The following is a 22654-nucleotide window of genomic DNA, read 5'->3' on the forward strand; positions in this document are numbered from 1 at the left end:
AGCATTGAAATCAAAACCACTCCTGGTTTTAGTTTGCAAAACTAAAGTCACCCAGTACAGAAAATGAGGTGGGTAAAATCTGGATCTATTTATCTGGACCTACCCAACTTTCTTGAACTTAGGGAGAGGGTCAGATAAAATAAGATATAGATCAGAACATTTCTGCTCTTTGTCTTGCAAACCCATAACTGAGACATTTAAGTTTTGCAGCCTTAAGAACCATCTCCAGTTTTCCCCATCTCCAGTTGATATTTATGATGCTGCCCGCTCCTCTGTGGGTGCTGTCATATTTGCCTGCAAGTGGTATAACTTTGTAGAGCTGGCAGGCTATGGCGAGTGGCGTCATTCTTGGCAGCATCACCTTTGAAAGGTGGTTACTTCTGAAAAAGTTGTCTCAGAGCAGCCGTTCAGCGCTAAGGCTGTTCCATGAACGGATTAGCAGAGGAAGTTGTTTAAGTGATGGGGCTGCAATGTTCTTGTCTGGAAAAGCAAGCGTCACTTGCATAAAATATCTCCAAGAGCCCTGGTGATCCTAAGTCTGCTCTCAGATTAGGCTGGGCATCATAATCAGGTCTGAAGATGGACTTACCAGAATTTTTCTTTGTATTACTAGATATTTGTGTAAACTAATAAATTCTCCAAAGACAAAAAATAGAATATGAATGCAAAATGAAGGGTAAGATTTTTCATTACAAAAAATTGTAGCAGACCCTAGTTTGAACTGAAATCCTCCCACTGCTCCCTACTCTCCAGGATGAGGTTTTCAGACCATGTCACTAGTGTAGGGTCTCACTGCCAAACCTGAGGGCTCCTGGTAGTCCAGTGATACCTTACAGGCCCCACTCTTCCCCGAAAATTCTTTGCTTCTAATGTAGTGTCTGCTTGTGAGCTGCCTGGAATGGAGCTGATTACAGATCCCAGACAGCCACTGGGGCAGGTTTGGCCCCATACGACTTTATTTCAACACTTGTTTAAATCCCTAAAGCTATTTGAGATCATCCAAATAGGCAAAATAGGTTAGAGGAGCTAGGATTTAGGGACTAAATTTTAGTAGCCTCGTCTGCGGGACCTGATGCTTAAAGAAGCATGGATGGAGAGTACCCAGCTTCACAAATTCCTTGGAATGTTATCTCACAGTTATGCTCTTTACAGTCAAATGTCTCTCTCGCTCTCTGCCTTAGATACAAAAAGTTGTCTCATAAAACATATTTAAGTCACCTCCAATGCTATGTTCAAGTAATACAAATTATAGCTCTAATCTGGTAATATTAAACCCAAAGTAAAAAAAAACCAAAAAAAAAACAACCCTGAAGCCTCACAACATTTTCAAAAACTCAGCTTGCACAATGCACTTAAAAAAAATAATAACTCAAAGTGCAAACATACATAAATGTGTGCAAGCTAGCTAATTTTTTTCCCTACAGCCCAAACAACAATTTAGTTATGAGGCAGAAGAGCATACTGCGTATTCCACTTTGCTAAAAGTCCCCTGCAGTGGTCAGACTTTAAAAGTTTCTTCCATTTTGAGAGATATTCATGTTTCTTGTGTTATTTTTCATTTTAACTATAGGATAATATGGGTAAAAATTTTCAAAAACACCTAAGTGATTTAGGGGCTTAAATCACATTTTTAAAAGGAACTAAATATTCAGAATTCTAAATCCCATTGACTTTCAGTGAGACTGATGCTTCTGAGTGCCTAATGTCACTTTGTAAAAATAGGACTTAGGTGCTTTTGAAAATGTTGATCCTAAATCCAAACCCATAGAATCTTTCTAAAAGGAAAAAACCTTTTAAAGTGTAAACGGTGTATATCCAAGCCCAGCCACAAATGGTTAAGAAAGCAGTTTGGTATGGCAAATCTCATAGTAGGAGAAGTTTTCAGGCATTTTAGCCCTTGTACACATTTTTAACAGCTGTACTCAGTTTCTGTTTAATTCCAGCAGCCCTACATGAATGCCAAGTACCAATCCTTCTGCAGCTATACTGGGCCTATTAACTGCATCCAGCAATTGACTGTATGATTGGTCTACATTAGTCTACCAACAGTTATTTCTACTGAATGATGGAGCCATTCATTTTATACAAAATATGTAGTCATCTTACCTGGAAGAAAAAGGCCAGGCTTCCCTAAGGAGTGATCCAGTCTGAAAAGAAAACAGACAATCATTTTAGTTTGCCAGCAGTAGAATTATCAAACAACTTATTGTTTGCTGCTTGGAATAGTACACATGCATATTTTACATGCAAAAGAACAGTAGTTTTAAACCAATAGCAAGGCAAGTGAAAATACTGGTCTTGCATGACTGGATTTACATACAGTCAGCAGTCTCGCCCTTTATACACTGTTATTTGTTGGAATAAAGCTGCACTGTTACTGTGGTTTTCATGAAGACTGATATTTTACTTATTTCTTCTGTTTTGATTTTATAGCTAAAGCAATTTAGACCTGTATTGCACTGAATATCCAGATAAAATGGCTTTCTTAATATTCATAACTGTTCCCTGAATCACACAGAGACGGGGTGGGGTGTGTTTTTTAAAATCATTTTATTTTGAATAAGTGACCCTATCCTGCTCAATAGGAATTTTGCCTCAGTGGGTGAAAGATCTGGTTCTGGTGTCCTCAGGAATTCAGCAATGCACTACAAAGAAAAAAGTCAAACCTATGCTGAAAGCCAGAAGTACATTTTTAAGGCAAAATTTCACATGATTGATTCAATAGTTGAGAACGTATGTGACAGAAAAGTAGGCAAGACAGAGGAGTAATTGTGGGAGAGGAAAGGGGAAGAAGAGAAGATTCGGATAGACAGGCAAGTACAGGTGAAATAATGATTTCTCCCAACCATGGAGAGGCATAGAGAGGAGCTAGGTAGGGAAGTCATTATTGGAAGAGTTTTTCTTTTGTGAGAACTGGTCAGAAATGCTCATAACCCAGGGCTGCCCAGAGTGGGGGCAAGTGGGGCAATTTGACCCAGGCCCCGGGCCCCACAGGGGCCCCGCGTGCCCTGGCCCGGTGGTGGTCCAGGTCTTCGGCAGCATTTCAGCAGTGGGGGCGCTTTTCAGTGCTGCCAAAGATGCAGAGCGACTGAAGGGCCCCCCGCCACTGAAATGCTGCCAAAGACCAGGACGGCCCCCGGGGGAGTACATGCATCGCAGCTCTGCCGCTTTGCCCCAGGCCCCCTGAATCCTCTGGGTGGCCCTGTCATAACCTGCACTAAATTTCACACTATTTACCTCAATTTCTTTTCTTCCCTTTTGATTTTTTGCTGAGGATGTTGACAAAAATTTTGAACTTTGTTAAAAAAAAGGGTTAAAAACTGACAAAGTCAAACCTTGCAGATATCATGCTCCCAGCTTGCAATTTTTGACAATTACTGTTCATTAAGTACACTTCTCTTCTAAAGCCAACCAGCACCGGAGAAACCAATATTTGATTAGATAGACAGGGCATACCTTCGCTGAAGTTCTTTTATGCGAACCATCATATTAAGGTGTCCTTGAGAGTACTGTTCAATTACATCGCGCACATCATATGGTTTTCGAGCTTGCTGTGAAAGGAGTAATATGAGAGACTGTGTAATAAGCCTTGTTTTACATCACTTATTTATATTAGTTGGACAGGGCTGGTGCAACCATTTAGGCAACCTAGGCGGTCGCCTAGGGCGTTAGGATTTGGGGGGGCAGCATTTTCTTCGGCAGAGACAGCGGCGGCTGGATCTTCGGCTACCCTGGTCACCGCCGGCATTTAGAAGGAGGGAGCTGGGGCAGGGGAGTGCAGGGAGGGCTGCCAGCAGCAAGTAAGGGGGGGGCTGGCACCTAGGGGAACTCCCCGCCCCAGCTTACCCCTGCCCTGCCTCCTCCTTGAGCATGCCGTGGCTGTTTCACTTCTCCTGCCTCCCAGGCTTGCGGCGCCTAAGCTGACTGGCGCCGCAAGCCTGGGAGGAGGGAGAAGTGAAGCAGCGATGGTGTGCTTGGGGAGGAGGCAGAGCAGGGGGGGTGCCTCAGGGCGGAGGGTGGGAGGTGGGGAGCTGCCGCAGGGTGGGCACCTCAGGGCGGAGGGGGGGATTGCAATGGTGGGGGTGCGCCTCAGGGCAGAGGCTCAGGATGGGGGAGGGTGCAAGGTGGAAGTTTTGCCTACGGCGCGAAACATCCTTGCACTGGTCCTGCAGTTGCACCATCCGTTTTGATCCTCTAGAGCTTTTGTTGTTTTGGAAAGTTCTCTGTAATAACTGAAAAATATGATATTCCTGGAAATTATAGGAGTGCATATTCAGCACAGGAACATAGCTGAGCGATACCCATTACTGTCAATAAGAGTTACGCCTTTACACTATCACATGCTGAGAAAAATATTGGCACATCATAGTCCATTTTAAGCACAGAAAGCCATGGCATATAACTGAATGAAAGTTACATGTGTGACTTCCTCAGCTTATTACAGAACAATATAGAAGTCATTCTGCTATAATTCTCAACAATAGAGAGAAGCTCAATTCATAAAGCTTGGAGCCAGATGCAAACTCTTCTAAACTTTGGGGATGCTTAGTGACAGGGTTTTGGTCTAGATCATTGGTGAGACAGGAGCTTCCTCAAAGCTTGACTGTATTTGGATTTGGAGTTGGTTTGGGCCCAAATCTACCCAACATTTCTTGATGCAAAAAGGAACAACTAAGATTAAAAATAGAAGTGAATCTACAAAGGCAAAAAGGCTAAAACTCCGGGGTTTCTCTGACTTCTCCCTTTTCTAAGCCTGAGTGCAGCTGCTGCTGCTAACCACCAATTGATGGATATGGCTGGTGAGACACCGTTTTAAAAATAAGGTTTGTTAATTTGCATGAAATGATGTGATTATAAAAGGTGCAGTATGGACAAATTACGGGAGGAAAAAGCTGATCTGCTTTTGAAAATATAAGCATTTTCAGAGCCATCAGCCCAGTGGGAAATATGGGGCAAGATGTCTTCCTTTTGGCTTTGGATCAAGAAAAAAAAGGTACACGGCAAATCTAGTAATTGAAAATAACTGAAAACAGCTCATTAGTCATCTTGTCTGTTTCCACTCTGCCACAGCTTCAGCCAGAGCCATTAGCATGCACCATTGCACACATGCACAGAACACCTACAGTATGTGCTGGAGTCATGCTTGGAAGGCAGCCATATAGACATTTCAAATAAAAAGCATGCAACTGGAGTGGAAATAAATCCTGTAAAATGAAGAAGCAAAAACTCTTAATGACAAAACACGCTCCTCGTGCTCTTCAGTCAGTAGTTACCTGTAGCATTGCTTTCAACAGAGCTTAGAGTGTTCTTGTGTGTGTGTGTTTAAAGCTTTCAATTTACTGCCATCCCCCCCATAGCCCCCTTCCCCCCCCCCCCCCCGCTTTCTCAGCTACATTTGTAGTAGATGCTGACACATCACTATTTCTGGCCAGAAAAGCAGGCTATTGTCTTCCCCCAGAGAAACAGTGCCAATATCACTCTTTGGATTGACTGGCAGGGGTGCTTTGAGTGCATTTTGGCTAACCCTCTCTCTTCTTTTGAGCACTCTCTATTTACAGATGATGTACAGCCCAGAGCCTAAATGTACTAGGTTTTTTGTTTTTATTTTTAAATATGTGTTACCATGTGCATAATTAATTCTTCTCATTCCCAATAAAATTTCACTTCCCCTCCCTAAAACTTTCTTTATCCCTGCTATCAAATCATCAGCACTAAAGCCTTGTGTTGTAAAGTACTCTACATTGAATGCTGCCTGAGTCCAGTCTAAAGTTTGGAAAGAATCAAGATTAAAAAAAAAATCCCTCTACTTCTATTCTTTTTCTTCCATTTTCCCAATAGCCCTCCTTAGACCTGAACATCTTATGCCCTTGCCAACTTCTGGCACAGCATCCACAGACGTGACTCGACTAAACACAATCTCTTCTCAAGTTCTGACTGAAAAATACTACAATATACAGTACAACTAGGGGAAGGATATAACGGAGACTCCCAGGAAAATTTGGAAAATTTGGCAAAACTCCCTGAGCCCAAGTAATCAGGGCCAGCCTTATGGGTGGGCGACGTGGTCAGGGTGGTGCAGTGGCCAAGAGGTAAGGAGTGGGGCAGGCCTGGGGTGCGAGGCTGTAGAAGGGATTTCGGGGCAATGGGGTGGGGAGGCAGTGTAGCCTGGAGGTGATGGGGGGATGGGTGGAAGGCTGGGGGAGGCAGTGTGGCCCAGGGGCAGTGCGGGGTGGGCAGGGAAGCAGCAGAAAGCCAAAATACAAGTTAATCTAGGGCACCGTTTTCCCTAAGGCTGGCCCTGCAAGTAATTCTCAGACTCCCCATTACTGGACTCCTTTCCCCCTTAAGTTATCCTCGGTCCAGGCCATTCAGACTCAACATTCTAAATCCATCTCAAATTCTGTGTCTTTTTGAGTATGAACATCCAAGCACATCTGAATTCCCCAAATCTATCTCACACTCTGGTCTACCTTAGCCTACATTTTGTGGCCATAAGGTCATCTGAATATTGATTTCACAAACTCATCTAATACACAGACTTCTAGGCTAGGATATCTTTACAAAAGCTACAAACTCAGGTCCTTTGGTTCTGAACATTGCAATCTCATCTCACATTTCTGTCCCTTGTGATTACATATTAGGGCTGAAGTCAAACCTGCTTGAAACCTATTCTCTCCATACTCCATATTCTCTCTTTTTTATTTTTTATATCATTTCAAAATAGTATGAAAACTATGAACTAATACAATGTGTGGGAAACTTGTAGCCAGATTTTCGGAAACAATTAGTCTCCACATATTTTATTGAACTTTGTGGGTGCTGGAGGTGCTCAGCACCTTTGAAAATCAGGTCACCAGTTACTGCAAGAAGAATATCATAATTAAACTAACAATAAAGTGCTATTGTAATGGGAAATTAGGGAATTAGACCACAGGCAGGTGAATGAAAAATATTTCTCAAAGTGACAAGTGATTTTGGGTGCTTCAAATTTTGGATGAATAACTTGAGAGTCCTTAAAGAAAGTGAATGTTCAGAAAATCGATGCTCAGTACTTCCTGAAAATCAGGCCCCCTTTAAGATGTCTCATGTTGGGCATTCAAAACCATTAGTCATTTTGGAAAATCTTGATCATGATTTTGAAAGCAACATTGTATTATATACTCCTAAAACAGTTAAATCTATTTTGTTGCACTCAAACTATTCTTCGGTCTTTTTTTCAGACGTTTACTAGATGATCATCATATACAATACATATACAACTGCATTGTAGCAGGACCCTCTATGTAGTCTTTTCTGTTAGTTGAACAATACACATGAGCATATTGATTGTTTCATTCAACAGGAAAAAAACCTGATATTTTTTCAATTACTCTGGAAATTAAAGGTACAACAAAAAAAGATGAATGAAAAAGAATGATGGGGCTGATTCTAGAAATGCTGAATGCATGAGTGTTCTGGAACACTACCCTGAAATTAACTAGAAGTTCTGAACACATTGTGAAATTTGCCCCTATGTAGAAGGCAAACATGAGGCCTAGTGTTTAAGTACATAGGCCTTTTCCCAGCCCTGTGCTCAAGGGCAAATTGTACACACTGAGCATTTTCAAAGTCCAACCCATTGTTCCCCCCCTCACTTATCTTTCTCATTTGTCCCTACTGTTAATATTGCTGCTTACCTGAAATTTTCTTCTGGCCACAAAATATTGCATTCTCCTTATGACTTTGACAGCTATTCGGTGTGCTTCAGTTAACCTGCCGAATAAAACACACAAAAAGAAAAAGAAAAAAAGAAAAACAACAGAAGATGACTGTAAGCAATGAAATACAACATGTCCTAATACTCTTCTAGAATGCAAATTTATAACACAGTACATTTAGCACACATCTCTTTTGTTCCATTGCCTTGCCTTCTTCTATAGTTCTGGCTCTAAGTATAATAAATTGATAAGAGAGACAGTACAAGCAGGTGTACAAAGATAAAATGTGTGGGGGATTAGACAGGATTACTGTCATTGCTTATAACTGGCATCAGTTCGAAGAATGTGAAATGTTTTTAGAACCATGACCACATTCCTTATTTTGCTTTTATTGAATGGTTGCCCATGAGCTCCAGAGCATGGAAATTAAGTCCTTTGAAAAGTGCTTTGATTCTTCAGAGGAGGGGGGAGGAGGAGAGAATAACAAACCAGAAGATTTGAAACAAGCCTAACACAACACGCATACATATATTACATACTATGTGTGTGTGTACCTGTATGAACAAATACATAGACAGTCACACACACACACACATATATAATAGTTACACACACATAATATCATATTGCACACAATATATTTAGCAAATATCATCCTCCCAATCATTCAAAATTGGTGAGATGAGCAAAGTTATATTTATCCTCCCAAGCTGGCGACAGTGCTCAGAGGGCAATACTCTATGTTGACATCATCATTGACAACTGATGACAGCCTCGAAAAGGCCAGCCAGCATGGTGACTGGACCCACTAAATATTCTGAAAGCAGAGCCAACTGCCTCTCTCCTACCGTCACTCATTGGGGAAAGGAGCCAGGAGGCAGCCCTGGTTTCTCCAGCTCTGAAGTGCCCCTTTACAGAGTGAAGGCCTTAAAGACGTAATGATTTCAGTGCATTACAAAAGAAATAGTGCCCATGCCAAAGCAGCACTTTAAAATTGTTGTTTGATTAAATCATTCCTGTTGATCGGGCAATGTACCACAATCTGAGGAATATATTTTTTTAAACCTCATGGAAATATTTTACTGTGATTTCTATCTAAACAAGTCACTATTTGCAGTTTGAAAATATATATTTATACACAGAGTGTCTGTATGAAATGTGTGTATATACAATATAACCCCCGCTTTCCCCCCAGCACATTGTATATACATAAACACACAGATAGAACATTGCAGAGTCAAAAAAATTAAGCAAGTGAGCTGGATTCCAAAACTTCTTGTGTGTCATCAACAAAATTGTTACGTTCCAATCATTACATTTGTGTAAACCTATTAAACAAGTGTCACCGACAGCTTACTAGTAGTTTGGCCTACAGGACTTTTATTATGACAAAAGGAAAGCACTGAGCTTGGCTCACAGAGCTCCAGCTAAGATTGTATGGCTTGTGATTAAAAAGGAAATGTCTTTTTGTCTGTAAACTGAGTACATTTGATACAGAAATAGTTGACAGTTATTAAACACAATGCAATTTTTAAAAGAATAGAACTACAGAACCCTAAACATTACCTACAGGTAAAGACAGCCTGAAACAAACATCTAGATCTGAATATCCTGAGATCTGTATGCACCTATAGGGGTCATTTAGCGCAATCCAAGGAAATGGGTTCTGCAGGGTAAAACAGCTCCAAATAGATACAGCCAACAGAAAACAGACATGAGTGAAGTCCTTGAAGTCCAACCATCCCCTGTTGACAAAGATCTGCTCCCTACAGTACATTCTCTAGTTCACTGTCAAGTTTTTAAATGTCCCAAGTGATCAAGTTGCCCTTTGGAGGCTATTACACAATTTAACAGACCCCACTATTAGAAAACGGTATTTATTTATGCAATAAAGAGAAAAAGATGGTTACTCACCTTTGTAACTGTTGTTCTTCGAGATGTGTTGCTCATATCCATTCCAGTTAGGTGTGCGCGCGCCGCGTGCACGTTTGTCGGAAGATTTTTACCCTAGCAACACTCGGAGGGTCAGCTGGGCGCCCCCTGGAGTGGTGCCGCTATGGCGCCAGATATATACCCCTGCCGACCCAGCCACCCTTCAGTTCCTTCTTGCCAGCTACTCCGACAGAGGGGAAGGAGGGTGGGTTCGGAATGGATATGAGCAACACATCTCGAAGAACAACAGTTACAAAGGTGAATAACCGTCTTTTCTTCTTCGAGTGCTTGCTCATATCCATTCCAGTTAGGTGATTCCCAAGCCTTATGTAGGCGGTGGGGTCGGAGTGAAATGTGGCAGAATGTAAACTGCTGAGCCAGAGGCTGCAGCATCTCGACTGTTGAATCAGAGCATAATCCGCAGCAAGGGTATGGACCGAGGACCATGGAGCTGCGCGATAGATCTCGTGGGTAGGTACACGAGCCAGCAAGGCGGCAGATGAAGCCTGAGCCCTGGTAGAATGCACGGTGATGTGGCTTGGGGAAATGTGAGCCAAATCATAATAAGTGTGGGGGCACGTCATCACCCAAGATGAGATCCTCTGAGAGGAAACAGGTAGACCTTTCCTTCGGTCTGCTACTGCGACCGAGAGTTGGGGCGTTTTACGAAATGGTTTTGTCCGCTCAATATAAATGCGAGTGCTCTACAGACGTCCAGGGAGTGCGGTTAACATGAAAGGCCGAAACCACCTTAGGGAGGAAAGCCGGGTGTGGTCGTAACTGCACCTTGTCTTTGTGAACATATTGTATGGCGGAACCACCGTAAGAGCCCTGAGCTCGGAGACTCGTCTGGCCGATGTAATGGCTACGAGGAAAGCTGTCTTCCAAGACAGGTATAGCAGCGAGCAGGTCGCTAACGGCTCAAATGGGGGAGACATAAAAATGGTTAAAACCAGTTTGAGGTCCCAGGTTGGGGCTGGGCGGTGTACTTGAGGATGTAAGCGCTCCAAGCCCTTGAGAAACCTCGAAACCATAGAGTGTGAGAACACGGAACGACCACCTTAGCCTGGATGGAAGGTAGAGATGGCTGCCAAGTGTACCCTCAGCGATGACACCGCTAGGCCCTGCTGTTGTAGGCCAGAGGGCAGTCCAAAATAGAGGGGATGGAGACCTCAGTAGGAGTAAGATCAAGAGTTTCGCACCTGTAGGAGAAACGCTACCACTCGGCCAGGTACGTTGATCAGGTGGAAGGCTTCCTGCTATCCCGGTTTAGTCATGCAGCAGCCACACCGTGAGGTGAAGAGACTGCAGATCCAGGTGGCGAAGCCTGCCGTGGTCCTGAGTTATGAGGTCTGGGTGGAGTAGCAGGGTAATTGGGTTGGCTATTGACAGGTCGAGCAACATGGTGTATCAGTGCTGCCTGGACCACGCTGGAGAGATCATGATGATGCACGCTCTGCCCCTGCAAAGTTTGAGCAGGACCCAATGAGCCAGGGTGAATGGTGGGAAGGCATAAAGGAGTTGGCCCTTCCACGGCATGAGGAAAGTGTCCGAGATCGATCCTGGGGAGAGACCTTGGAAGGAGCAGAACCTCGGACATTTCTTGTTCTTGCGGTAAGCGAACAGGTCTATGTGGGGAAAAATCCCCACTTCTGGCAACAGAATGCATCAAATTGGGGCAGAGCGACCACTCGTGAGACAGGAAAGACCTGCTGAGTCGAAGTGCCAAGGCGTTCCGAACGCCTGGGAGAAAGGACGCTACCAGATTTATTGAGTGGGCTATGCAAAAGTCCCAGAGATGGATGGCCTCCTGACAAAAGGAGGAGGACCATGTCCCTCCCTGGTTGTTTATGTAGCACATGGCCGTTGTGTTGGCTGTAAACACTGAGACACCATGGCCTCACAACTGCTACTGGAACCCTTGGCACGCCAGGTGGACTGCTCTCATCTTTGGACATTGATGTGGAATGCCAGCTTCTGAGAAGACCAAAGGTCTTAAGCTCGAAGGTGACCGAGGTGAGCACCCGAGTCGAGAGATGACGCGTCTGTCATCAGGGACAGTGAGGGCTGGGGCGGATGGAACGGCAACCCTGCCCACACCAGGGAGGGAGTTAGCCACCATTCTAGGGAGCCTAGGGTGCTCGAGGGAATGGTGACTATCATGACCATTGGGTCTCTGTCCGGGCGGTATGCCGATTTGAGCCAAGCTTGGAGAGGACAGAGGCGGAGCTTGGCATGTTTGGTTACAAACTTGCAGGCAGCCATGGGACCCAGGAGACTGAGACAAGTGCAAGCCGAGGTCGTTGGGAAAGTCTGCAGACCTCGGATGATTGTTGCCATCGCCTGAAACCGCGGCTGTGGTAAGCAGGCTCCGGCTAGGTCGGAGTCCAGGGTAGCTCCGAGGAAGTCTAACCTCTGCGTGGGAACCAGAATGGATGTTTCTATAGTGATCATCAGGCCTAGACGTGTGAATAGGTCCCTGACGATGCCCACATGCTGAGTGACTTGTGTCTCAGAGTCTCCTCGGATAATCGTCCAGATACGGAAAACGCATATCCGATGTCGGCAGAGGTGGGTGGCGACTACGGCCATATACTTGGTTAATACCCATGGGGCTGTAGAAAGGCCAAACAGCAGGACCGTAAACTGGAAGTACTGACGGTTGGCTAGAAGCGGAGGTATCTCCTCTGTGGAGGGAAGATGGCGATGTGAAAGTACGCGTCCTTCATATCGAGGGTGGCATGCCAGTCTCCAGGATCCAAGGACGGGATAATGGTTCCCAGGGATATCATGCGGAACTTCAACCTATCATAAACTGGTTCACTCCTCACAGGTCTAGGATAGGTCTGAGACCTCCATACGAGTTGGGGATTAGGGAATAACGGGAGTAAAACCCCTTGCCCCTTTCATCCATCGGCATCTGCACCTCTTGTAAGAGGAATTGGTCTTGAGAGGGATCCCTGAAGAGGGACAGGGCTGGAACAAATTGAAGGTGGTACCCATACTCCACCATGTGTAGGAGCCAGCGATCTGAAGTTAATTGGGACCACGCCAAGAGGAAGTAGGAGTGAGATCCCGCCTGTAACTGGTACACCGCTCTCGGGCGCACCTTTGAAAGTTCGACTTTGGTCCCGGTGGTGATTGCGAGTGACCTCGATCTTGGCCCTCTAGGGGTCCTGACGGTCGTCTGCGACCACCTCGGCCTCGCCGTCTGCCAAAGTCCTGTCTGTGGCTAGGCACAGAGTACGGCGGTGTGGCTGGGGACGGAAAGGTCTGCGTTAGGTCGTCAGCGTATGCACGCTGAAAGAGCGCATTAGGACAAAGAGGCCTTTACCCTCAAATGGTAAGTCGTGAATGGTATACTGCCGCTCCGACTGGAGGTTTGAAACCTGAAGCCATGAGATGCTCCTCATGGTAACACCCGATGTCAGAGCCCTGGCTGCTGAGTCTGCTGCATCCAACAAGGCCTGGAGGGAAGCTCTGGCCACCTTTTTCCCTTCCTCCAAAAGGGCAGTGAACTCTTGGCGGGAGTCTTGAGGGAGAAGCTCCATAAACTTATCCACCGTCACCCAGGTGTTATAATGATATGGGCTAAGCAAGGTTTGTTGATTTGCCACGCAGAGCTATAAGGTCCCTGCAGAGTACACCTTGCGGCTGAGTAGGGTCATTCGCCTAGCCTCCTTCGATTTCGGGGCTGGCGCCTGTTGCCCATGCCGTTCCCTTTCCTTAACGGACTGAACGACTAGTGAGCAGGGAGGAGGACGGACATACAAGTAGTCGTACCCCCCATAGAGTATCGGCATTCGCCTGGATGGTCCGAATAAACGGGTAGGGCCCCTCTAGTGGGGCAACCGGCGATAGAATGTCCACTACTGGGTCCCCTACCTCCGGGACCTCCTCCACCTGGAGGTCCTGATGGGCTCTCAGGTTGTTGGTGGGCACATCAGAATCGCGATCCTGAGCATAAGAGCTGTTAGCGTGGGATGACACTGATGCGTGTCCGGATGGCCATGGAGGTGCTGAAAAATCATGGTCAGAGTCTCTGACTCTACCAGACCTTGCCCAACTCGGCACTGGGGACTGGTACCGGGAGGCGTACCGGTACCTGGAACAAGATCTGGACCTGCAACCAGAGCGGTGCCGGGAGGTCGACCGAGATCTCGAGGTTCGATGTCGAGAACGGCTACGGGAGTCACGGTGCCTGCAGCAGTGCCGGGAGCTGGAATGGTGCCGAGAGTAGCGGGAGCGGGAGTGCCGATGGGACCTGGAGCGTCTGCGGGACCGTGATCATGAATGGTGCCGCTCTGCTGTGCCGACAGAGGATGGTCGTATCAAGGGAGGCTTGCCAAGAGACTGTATTACCCGCACCAGCGGTGCCGGGGGTTCAGGCAGCATCGACTCTGTCATGGCAATGAGATCCTTCACCGCTGGGAACGTCTCCAGCATGGAGGGAACAGTAGGCTCAGCCACAGCGAGTACCAGGGAGCTGTCAGGCACCAGATTCAATGGCCCTTGTGGGGCCGGGATCGATGGTGCTGATGTCGTCAGTGCCTCGGCAGGTGTTGGTGCCGGGCGATCCGACTTGGACGAGCTCTCTGGCTGTGGTGCAGTTGTCACGGAAGCAGCAGGAGCAGGGAGCTCAACCACGGCACGCGCCAGGGAGCAATCAGGCACTGGATTCGACGGCCCTTGTGGGACCGGGATTGACGGTGCTGATGTCGTCGGTGCCTCAGCAGGTGTTGGTGCCGGGCAATCCGACTTAGACGAGCTCTCTGGCTGCGGTGCAGTTGGCACGCAAGCAGCAGGAGCAAGGAGCTCAACCATGATGCGTGCCGGGGAGCTGTCAGGCACTGGCAGGAGGACTCGTGGGCTTTCTCAACCTCGGAGAGAGGGAGCGATGCCGAGTCGACTTCGGTGCCGGCGACGGCCGGTGCCGAGAGGCCTTGGCAGTGCCGGTGGGGTCCGGTGCAGGGAAGGTGCTTCTGCCCGCCGATTGACCAGCGCTCGGTGCCGAAGGTGGAGGGGTAAGTGAAAGTCCCACTCCATTTTGTTCTCGGCTTAAAAGCCTTGCAAAAGGGGCACTTAGCTGTGAAGTGCAATTCCCCGAGGCACCTCAAACAGGAGTCGTGCGGATCTCCTGTCGGCATCGGCTTGTGGCAGGCCAAGCACGGTTTAAAACCTGGCGAGCTGGGCATGGGCTCCGGCACCGTGTGCGGGGAAGGGGCTACTCTCTGAACCCCGCTAACTATTACTAAACTAACTATGCTAGTAAAGAAAAAACGTATAACTATATAAATATATATATATATATATATATATATATATATAAAAGGATTATAACTATATAACTATATACACGAGAACAACTAGTAGCTAGGGAAGTGGAGGTCAGCTAAGCCGCACTCCACTGTTCCAACGACCGACACAGGTGGTAAGAAGGAACTGAAGGGTGGCTGGGTCGGCAGGGGTATATATCCGGCGCCATAGCGGCACCACTTCAGGGGGCGCCCAGCCGACCCACCGAGTGTTGCTAGGGTAAAAATCTTCCGACTAACGTACATGCGGCGCGCATACACCTAACTGGAATGGATATGAGCAAGCACTCGAAGAAGAATGCCAGATTATAATACAAAGACATTCAGCATGGGGTTTTCAAATGCACTCAGCATTGACCGGAGACTCTGCTCGTAATGATAAAAATTCCTATGGACTTCAGTGGGAGTAAGGCGGGGCTGAGTGCTTTTGAAAATCCCATCTGTATTTGGAGAGCTAATTATTGTTCATATTTAATGATCCCTAGCTGTAAAACACAAGTATAAACCTATGAAATTCTATTTTAGTGGGGAAAAACTACAGCATGAAGAGGTGCACCACATGGAGAGCTGAGCTATGTATGTTATTTGAATTGTCCCAATAAATCCACAGACACATACTGTCTTCAGAAGATACACATTTAACTGCTACATCCTAGTGGTGAGTGATATTCTGTTTTTTAAAATCATGTTACCGTTGTATGCTAGGTAACTACACTCAACATTGATTTTGAACAGAGAAATATCTGTTATGGGGTTAGATGATGCAGATGGATCTAAACTGTAGTGTAAGTCATATACGTCATAGTTTTGTAAGGAAACAGGCCCGACAGTGCCAGAACCAGGGGAAGGGAAGCAAGGGACCATGCCCTCCCCTACTTTTTAACATGGACATAGTTTGGGGGACAGGAGGTGGTGTTGCCCCCCCAGACTGCAAGCCTCAAGTAAGTGCAGAGCAGCACCAGTGGGGCTGCACCTCTGCCCACTGGCCTCCAAACTATGCCCATGTTAAAAAGTGGGGAGGCATGGTCCCATGGCCTTCCTAGTTCCAGCACCAGTGGCCCTCCTCTTCTACAAAGGTTCCAGTGCCCTTGAACAGGCTCATCTACTAAGTTAGGAATTTCCCAGCTTTGATCACTTTGTGTCACAGCTTAAAATGTTTTTTGCAGTTAGGACTAAATTGTGGCTTTTAAGTACTGCATAGGGGCTGATGCAGAGCCTGGCAGGGCTGGTGCAACCATTTAGGCGGGGGAAGTGAAACAGCCACGGCGTGCTCGGGGAAGAGGTGGGGCAGGGGTCAGCTGCTTCACTTCTCCCGCCTCCCAGGGTGCGGTGCCAATCAGCTTAGGTGCCGCAAGCCTGGTAGGCGGGAGAAGTGAAGCAGCCACGGCGTGCTCAGGGTGTTCATGCGCAGAGCAGGGGTGAGCTGAGGCAGGGCAATGGGGTGCCTCAGGGTGGAGGGTGAGGAGCTGCCGCAAGGGGGGCGCCTCAGGACGGAGTGGGGGAGCTGCCACGGGGGGGCACCTCAGGGCTGGGGTGCGGGGCGGGCGGAGGGCGCAAGGTGGAAGTTTCGCCTAGGGTGCAAAACATCCTTGCACCGGCTCTGGAGCCTAGTACACAGGGCATTTTTAACTGTTTCTTCTCTGTCCCACAGTGGTGCACCTGAACTATTTCTTGTACTGTCCCAGCCCTGCACTTGCATATGCACACACCTGTGCATGCATACATGGGCAAAGGACAATCTGGTCTTTCACTTAATATTTTGACATTTAAATTACTTGGCTTTAATATAGCCTTCTGCACAAATCTGTAATGACAGACTCCTTTCTGTAAACATGCATGTGTAAAGTACCTTTCACTTAAGGATCTCAGAGGCACTTTACAATACAAAACATTAATTAACCTTGTAACCTCTTTCTCTAAGCATTGTTATTATTATCCCTATTTAGACTGAGACACAGAGCTTATGTCTGTTATCCAAATGTACACTGTGAGTCACTGGCAGATTTAAGAACAGAACGTCAGAATCCTGATTCCCAGTCCTCTGTTTTAAGCTCTAATTCAGGAAAGCATTTAAGCAGGTGCTCAAGTCCCCTTGACTTGTTAAGCACATGCTTAAATATTCTCCTGAATAAGGATGTTTTCCTGTAATAAGGCTTTAAATGACTATATGACATACCTTTCACAATTGAGATTTACTTTTAATTAAATTCCTTTATATTTCTTTCTGTTATTTACTCTTGTAATTGTAGCCTTTTTCAGTCAAGGTTTTTTATTTGATATTGTGAAAAGTTCTGAAAAAACAGCTGTGGCTCACTGTCTAAGAAGAGAACTTTAATATTTTTTAAAAAGGAATTTTATATCAGGGATCACTGATGAAACTGGGTCCCAAATGTGTCAATTCATATACTAAAAATAATTATTTGGGCCAATCAAAACTAGACCTGTCCTGATTTTTTTCATTACTTATTTTCAATTTTTCTATAAAAACCAATCGGTCCAGAGTAAATACCTTTATGTGTATATTCCTTAGGGATGACTAGGAAGCTGTGAGCACTCCCAGAAAGTCCTTTATCCAGCTACTTAACATTAAATGTAAAAAAGAAACACTCAGTAGCCCCATCATTAATGCAAACTTAAGCATCAACAGCAAAATTAATTTTTATACATTGTACATCCTGTAAACTTTATAATATGCAATTTGTGATAAAAATCTGAGCCAGCCTAGGACCTCCATGGTAGTCACTATGCTGGACACCTTGGCCCCTCTGAGCTTCTAAGTGACAGCAGGCACAAAATCAATCCAAGACACAGGATATGAGCACTTGAGCTAAATAAGAATAAAAATCTGTGTTAACTGTCAGCATTATAGTGCCTATGAAACTGTTGAAAAGTTATGATTCTATCCAGTGGAGGGCAATGACAGACATATAGATGATACTGAGCATGCTATGAAGTTGTTTTGTAATTTGCTCAGACATTTTTATGCGCAAAACCAAGCAAAAGCAACAGTCCTCATTAAGCACCAAGTCCAGGCTGAGTCAAGTTTTGAACTAGTTATTTTTGCAAGAGTCTCATTCAAAAGACTGTGGTTAGAATTTTATCATCAGGCAAAAGTGTATTTTTCCACTCTCTCAAACTCAGAAACAGCTGAAGGATTTTGTTGAAGCCTTCCCCAAAACATTTGCATTTTGGCAAAGGAATAACAAAGGAAAATTTCAGTCCAAGTGGTGACAGTATTGGAAAGTTATGAGCACATAAAAACAAGAGCCAATAACGGAAATTTTTTGCATCCTTAACTATAATGGGTACTACCAAGTGTCTACTGCAGTAATATAGACTTGGATCTGTAAATAGAACCTGACATCATCTTAAGGTATGTCCCTGAGATAGGCCCAAAGCCTCCGGCTAATTTGCACAATAGTAAGTGTCCCCTACCTCTTTACAAATTGGCTACTTCACAAGCCAACCAGTTTTAAGGACACTCATACCTATTGTGAGGGGGTGGTGAGGGGGGACTCATATAGATTCAAGAATCTCTCTCCACCTAGGCACTGCCTGTGGTGCTGCTAGCACAGAGATGTGGTAGGTTGGGGAAAGAGAGAAGGGGGATGTGGTGAAACGTAGATCTTTATTTTATGAGCAAACTGATCTCCAAAACTTCGATGATGAGTGGCTGTGCCTTTCGCCAACAACTAATCTGGTGGGTAAGGGGCAAAGGACCCCCTCTTTACTGGGTGATATAGTTTTCCCCTCCATAGGATTTGAGTACATCTGTGTGGCTGCAGAGCCTGGCTGGACTGCACAGCTGTTAAAGGCTCCGTGCCAGGGAGGCACCCTGGCCCCATGTTTGGATCCTTAACATGTGGTACAGAGAGTATTATGAAAAGTTGCTACTTTTAAGTTAGAAAACTTGGACACAATAAAAATTTTTAAATAAAGAAAGAAAGGAAGTAGCCCAAGTCAAAGAAGCTGAACATTTTCAATTTAAAAATTTAAACCGATGGGGAAAGAGGTAGATAATCAAATCCAGAACTCCTTTGGACACTATTCATGAACTTTTTGTTAATACCACTCGGTTAAAAATATAGCGTAGCCAGCTCAAGCCCCCTTTTTTCATAATTTACATCAAGTCTGATGTGCATTGAAACAGCCAAGTAATATTTGTAGGTGAAAAAGAGGGTTTACTGTAGACATGGGAAGGACCCTAAACTAGAGACGTACTAGAGAATTATTCCATTCTAATGCTGAAGCACAATGTGAGTCTCAAAAGCACTGTTGGTTATTGCTTTCACTGTGTAGCACCTTTCAATCTGGAAGGTTTTTATCCTTAGTATTCATTTAAATGTAGATAAAGGAAGGGTTTTATCCAGGATGTACTGTTTTTATGGTCGCAGAGAGTGAAATATGCATTGCACGGTGATTTTTCTGCAGTTTATTCAGGTGTCGTAAATTAAAGGAATTATTTAGTGTAATCTACTACTTTGATCAAGTACTGTGGAAAATAAAGGCCACTTCATCTAGGTTAATTATAGCTCTCTGACCCAATTTGCAAAACTGGTTTGAGGATACAGTACCATATTTACTCAGATTACTGCAGCGATTAATTCATTTCTTATGTATGGCTGCTTAACAGCAAATATGAAAAAACATCATGCTAGTGCTGTCTTTATACCAAGTCTTTGAATAATGATGTAACTCCTGCCTGCAACAGCATATGGTATCTTTTCTGGAGTGTTTCACCTGACTGTTTTTTTAAGACAGCGCATAGACTGAAAAATAAAGGAGTATTTTGAACTGCTCATTCTTATATTTGCCTTTTTGTTCTCCCACCATGTTTTACTAAAAGTATCTACTTTCATTCACTGTAGCTGTGAAAGGGCTTTGAATCGCAGTCATTGCTGTAATTTTTCCTCACATATAAAATTGCCAAATACAGACAAATATTTTATTAGCTAAAACAGAAAGGAGGCCTTGGACAATAGTAATGTCAAAAGTATGATCAGGAAAAAAACAAAACCAAGGGAAACCTTCAGACTCACAGGGCTGAACTCTGCCTTCAGCTGTAAGCAGCATGGGGCTCTCGTTAACTTCAGAGTGAAGATCTTCCATTAAGCTTCAGTTGACTCTCATTAAGTGAGACTAGAATTTAGCACAGCTAAACCAATACCCCTACACAGAGAGGAAATTTGTAATAGGAGTTCCCACTCTTTGGATAATATTCAAAATATTTGAATTAAAAAATAATGTAAATAATGTGGGATGATGCAAACTATAGCCCCAAAGTTGCAAGTCTGGCAACTTTGCAAACTTGCCGTAGAGGCACTCGGGGGGGCCAATCACAGAGAGTCACTTTCAGGATCAGGATCTTTAACAGGTAGCGGCTGGGGGGCAGCAACAGCATCACATGATTAGGAATAGAAACAAGGAAAACTTTCTTTTTTGGTGAGGAGAGATATTTAAATAACTGGAAAAATAAAAATATCAAAAAAAGAAAATAGGTCTCATCCTAAAAATAAATAATAAAAGTAATTAATGTTGGTTTCAGGTAGGCTGAGCCAGACATTTCATGCTTTGTTTACAGCTCAGACAGAACACAAGGTCTGTGTTGATCCTGGATATTTTTATCTACAAAGATCAGAGAAAGCCAAACCTAGAACCTTATGGGTGAATCCATTCAAATGTCAGCCTGTGGTTTTGGTCCCAGGGCTCATTCAATGCTAGAAGTGGCCCATCTTTCAATGTGACTGAAATTTCTTGAAAAAAAAGTCAGTCTTGTAGCATTTCATTTAAACTTTGTGAAAACCTGAAAAGAACAGACAATATTGAATGATTCCAGCATTTAACATAATCACCTGATTAGAGGGCCTATAAAGGCAGCAAAGGAGGCAGCCAGTGGAACTGGAGCCAACAAACAGAGCTAAAACCAGAAGCATCTAAGTGGGAGTTTATAAGGAGAGTTTGGGAGAGGAGGTGTGTGGTGTTCTACTTCTGTTTTCGTGTGTGGTTGGTTGGTTGGTTGGTTTTTGTTTTCCTTGACAGGAGCTTAGGCAGGAAGGTTTTGACAGACACAGAGACAGCTGTGGTAGTGACCCAAAGAACGGAAGAGATAAGGTAGATGACCGGATGTGGAGGCTGTGGGATGTACATGATCTGGAGTGGCTGCCCAAAAAATGCTTCGTTTGTATGGATTGGCTCCAGATAGAGCTGATGGAAGAGAAGATCCAAGGTTTGGAGATGCAGGTGAAAACTATCATTGAGTCTGAAAGGGATTTAAACAGATGATGGAGGGAAGACAAGAGGTGGCAGAAAGAAAAACTCAAGACTCAGATGCAAGCTAGACTGGAGAACTGTGAGGGGAGACTGCCAGGTGAGGAAAGTGGCCAGTGGAAGCACGTTACTATCACAACCAAGCAGAGGAAAAGACCAGCTAGCACAGGAGAAATAGAGTTCAGGTTTTCTGAGTTGGAAAATGAAGAAGGGGTACAGCAGGCAGTAACAGAAGATGGGATGGCAAGGGAGAAAGCAAACACAGCTAGTGCCCTCAGAAGAGGGGTAGAGTCAATGTAGATACCAAGAGTGCAGAGCCCCAGGAGAACACAGGCTGACTCACAGAAGGTTGCAATGGAGAATAAAAGACAAGAGGACTTGCAGACAGAAAGAACAGGAGAAAGGCCAGAGAATTGTACCAACACCAGGAAGAGGATGGTTTATGTGACTGGTGACTCCCTACTAAGAAGAACAGACAGGCCTGTCACCAGAGCTGATCAAGAGGACAGAAGGGTGTGCTGTCTGCCAGGAGCTAAAACACAGGATGTGGACCTGAGGCTGAAGAGGATCCTAATGGGAGCAGAAAAAAATACATTGATTCTTCTTCACATGAGAACAAATAATACTGCCAAATTCTTCCTGGAATGCATCAAGGGAGACTATACCAGGTTAGGGAAGGTTGCTTAAAGAAATTGAGGCTCAGGTGATTGTCAATGGGATTTTACCCTTCCCTAGAGAAGGAGAATGAAGGCAAGACAAGATTATGATGATCAACAGATGGCTCTGGCAGTCATGCTATAAGGAGGGCTTTGGGATGTTTGACCACTGGTAGGCATTCATGGACAGAGGACTGTTCTCATGGGATGGACTCCACCTGAGTAGGACGGAAATGGACTTCTGGGATGGAAGTTGGAACAATTCACTAAAAGAGCTGTAAACTAGGAATTTGGGGAAGACAGCTGGGAGATGATCATGTAATCTCCATGCTTGATTCTAATATTGACTGGAAAATCAAACAAAAAAGAGTACAGCACTGAAGAGAGGAGGAACAAGGGATAGAAAAAAGGAAAGGTAATGCCACTACCAATGAATCTAACAGTCAGGTAGGCAATAATGGCAGTAGAATGACTGTACCGTCAAGTGAAGAATCTTGGCAAAACCAAGCAGAAACTTCTAAGATGTCTATCTCAATGCAAGGCGTCTGAGTAACAAACTGGAGGAACTAGAACTGGTGCAGGAAGTGATGCCAGATATTATTGAGGTAACAGAAACATGGTGGAATAAAAGTCATGACTGGAGTACAGGGATTGAAGGGTATCTGCTGTACAGGAAAGACAGAAATAAAGGAAAAGGTGTGATGTAGCATTGTATATGAATTATGAGGTAGACTGTGAAAAAATTAAAATGGATGGAACAGATAAAATAGACTGGGTAAAAATCACT

General features: G+C 44.8%; 1 protein-coding gene across 1 annotated transcript in view; it reads right to left on the reverse strand.

Annotated features, from left to right (window-relative positions):
- The window catches only part of LOC127057265 (potassium voltage-gated channel subfamily KQT member 1-like), an 816867-nt gene that overhangs the window by 326366 nt on the left and 467847 nt on the right, over positions 1-22654 (reverse strand). Inside the window, 3 exon segments of the mRNA XM_050966175.1 lie at positions 2107-2147; positions 3457-3551; positions 7677-7752. Coding sequence (XP_050822132.1) covers positions 2107-2147; positions 3457-3551; positions 7677-7752 — 212 coding nt within the window.

This window comes from Gopherus flavomarginatus, chromosome 1, assembly GCF_025201925.1.
Source record: "Gopherus flavomarginatus isolate rGopFla2 chromosome 1, rGopFla2.mat.asm, whole genome shotgun sequence".
Taxonomy (NCBI): domain Eukaryota; kingdom Metazoa; phylum Chordata; order Testudines; family Testudinidae; genus Gopherus; species Gopherus flavomarginatus.